General features: G+C 40.6%; 1 protein-coding gene across 1 annotated transcript; it reads right to left on the minus strand.

The window, feature by feature from the left end:
• Positions 1-342: 342 nt before the first annotated feature.
• On the minus strand, positions 343-1281 carry LOC107107753 (olfactory receptor 6N1-like). Its single transcript, XM_015408086.1, has one exon. It carries the CDS (start codon positions 1279-1281, stop codon positions 343-345), a length of 939 nt encoding a protein of 312 aa, XP_015263572.1.
• Between the last annotated feature and the right edge of the window lie 1659 nt (positions 1282-2940).

Consider the following 2940-nt stretch of genomic DNA (forward strand, 5'->3'; position numbering starts at 1 on the left):
TATCAGATTTATGCATCATGTATATAAATAATTCACTTAAGGTGGGATGCAACCAGCTTTTTCACTGGTAAATGAGAATATGAAAGATTCTTTTTAAAGCCAGAAACCTTCTTCAAGTAGCCCCCCCTTCTTTACTTATAGTTACTGTTGAGTCCAAAGATCAAAAAGGCCCAGGTTTAAATCTCCACTCTGCCAGGAAGCTCATTATATAAAATTGATCCAGTTACTTCCTCTCAGTCTGGCAAACACCACAAAACTGTTGTGAATGAGAAAATACATTTCATCTTGAATCCCCGGGAAAAAGAACAAGGTTGGGGAATCAAAAATGAAATGAGACAATCATTAGCTTATAGCTTTTGTCTTAACAAGCATTAATTTGAATGATTCATGGACCTTGTTATTCCTCAGGCTATAGATGAAAGGGTTCAGAAATGGTGTCACCGTACAATAAAAGACAGATACTATTTTGTCTGAATCACGAATGTCCCTTACGGAAGGCCGAAGATACATATACATGACTGAGCCATAATATATGGATACAACAATGAGATGGGCACTACAAGTTGAAAATGCTTTATGCCTTCCTCCAGTGGACGGCATCCTCAATATAGTAACAATGATCTTAACATAAGACACCACTATCATGGAGAAGCAACCTAACACCATTGAACAAGTGAACAAAAAGAAGAAAATTTCAGTGAATGTCTTGTTCCCACATGGAAGAGTCAGCACTGGGACTAGATCACAGAAGAAATGGTTGATTCTATTGGGTCCACAAAATGACAGCCGACAGAGCATAATAGTTGGTGATATTGGTGCCAGCAACCCTCCAACCCAGCACCCAACAGACAAATTTCTGCAAGTTCTTGAATCCATTAGAGTGGTGTAATTCAAAGGGTTACAAATGGCTAAGTAGCGGTCAAAAGCCATGAGTACCAGTAGGAAGTTTTCCGTCAGTCCCAGGAAGAGGTTGAAGTATAGCTGTGTGAAGCAACCTACAGTGCTGATAACCTTTTTCTCTTTTAAGAAGTCTACCAGCATCTTGGGGGTTGTGTTAGTCATATGCCCAATCTCAATCAAGGACAAGTGGCTGAGGAATAAGTACATGGGAGTGTGGAGCTGTTGGTGGAGCTGGACAATAGCAATGATTATAAGGTTTCCACATAGGGTCAGTACATAGGCCAGCAGGAAGAGTATAAGCAGAAAAATCTGGACTCCTGCAGTGTTGGAGAAACCAACAAGGATGAATTCATGTATAGAAGTCTGGTTTTCTGACAACATTCCTGTATTTTAGGAGATTAAAAAAGAGAGAAAATGTAAGTCTGATAAATTATTCATTACTCATTTCTTCTTTTCATAGGCATAATGTAGCTTTTCTAATAGGCAGCATAAACTCTAACTGTAGCAAAATGACTGTAACAGTAGCAATAGCCTGTAACAGTAATATCAAATATACTGAGTAATGAGGGCAAAAGATGAAGAAACCAAATTATATATATGCAAGATTCCACCCCAAATACACCAAACAAATATAGAACATTAAATCTGATATAATTTGAACTAAAGATTTCTATTGGATGCAGTCAATTAAAATGATGTGAAATACAAGACAACTGATAAAAGAAATGACACTGTCTTATTACATACAATGGTAATGGAATAGGGTTTCCAGCCTCCAGATGGGACTTGGGGATCAATTGCTTTTACAGCTGATCTCCAGCTGACAGAGATCAGTTCCCCCTGGAGAAAATGGCTGCTTTGAAGGGTGAACTCTATGGCACTGTACCATGCTGAGGCCCCTCCGCAAACCTCACCCTCTCCTGGATCTACCCCCAAAGTCTCTAGGTATTTTCCAACCCAGACCTCACAACCCTATAATGGAATGCTAACAAGATAAAGTTTGCTAATGGGTGACACATAATGTCAACATTCACTTTCCTAAAACACAACTGAAACAAACCCATGGATTGGATTAGTTAAAAGCAGTTTTTCAGCTTTCTTAAAAAAAAAAAAATATGGAGGAGAGTGACCACCAAAGAAGCTGGGCCAGAGGTCATGACCAAAAGACATTTGGAGGTGTAAGGAGGAGAATTAAGTAAGACTGAGTGAAAAAAGTTGGCAGGTTGCAATCCACTGCTGTTCAGACTATTTGAATGGCATCCCGCTTTTAAAGTATTGTAGCAATTAGTGAATGTCTAACGCTAGACCAACCTTGTCAGATCTCAGAAGCTAAGCAGAATTGGCCTTGTTTGGGATTTGGATGGGAGACCTCCAAGGAATACCAGGGTTGCTGCACAGAGGCAGACAATGGCAAATTACCTCTGAGCATCTCCTGCCTTGAAAAACCTACGGGGTTGCTGTAAGCTGGCTGTGAGCTGAAGGCAAAGGGAAAAAATCCTTTTGTAAAGCAGATGCTGTAGAGATGCAAAGTACATTTTCAAAAACATCTGAACTATAATAGCCTAGTGAAACTCCACAGCCAGCTTGGTACAAATCTCCATCTTCTTCAATTAAAACTCAGTGGAAACCAGTGTTCCCTCTAAGCTTAGTTAGTGTGAGCTAGCTCACAGTTTTTAAGCCTCCGGCTCATACATTTTTGTCTGAGCTCAGGAAGGATGGCTCCAGAGAAGACTAATTTATGCAGCAGCCAAATTGCTCGCTCACAACTTTAATGCCAGTAGCTCACAAAGTAGAATTTTTGCTCACAGGACTCCACAGTTTAGAGGGAGCATTGGTGGAAACCCAGTCTAGTTCACATGAACATAAGCACATATGAGCCCTGCTGGATCAGGCCAGTGGTCTGTCTAGCCCAGTATAGCTGTCTTACACAGAGGCTAACCCTTTCTTCTGGGGGTCCAACAATAGGACATAAAGGTCAAGTCCTTCCCCTGATGTTAGCTCCTGGTTCTGGTGTTCAGAGGCAAACTTCACTCTGTTTTG

Source organism: Gekko japonicus, unplaced genomic scaffold (assembly GCF_001447785.1).
Source record: "Gekko japonicus isolate JY-2015 unplaced genomic scaffold, Gekko_japonicus_V1.1 scaffold5061, whole genome shotgun sequence".
NCBI classification, from domain to species: Eukaryota; Metazoa; Chordata; class Lepidosauria; order Squamata; family Gekkonidae; genus Gekko; species Gekko japonicus.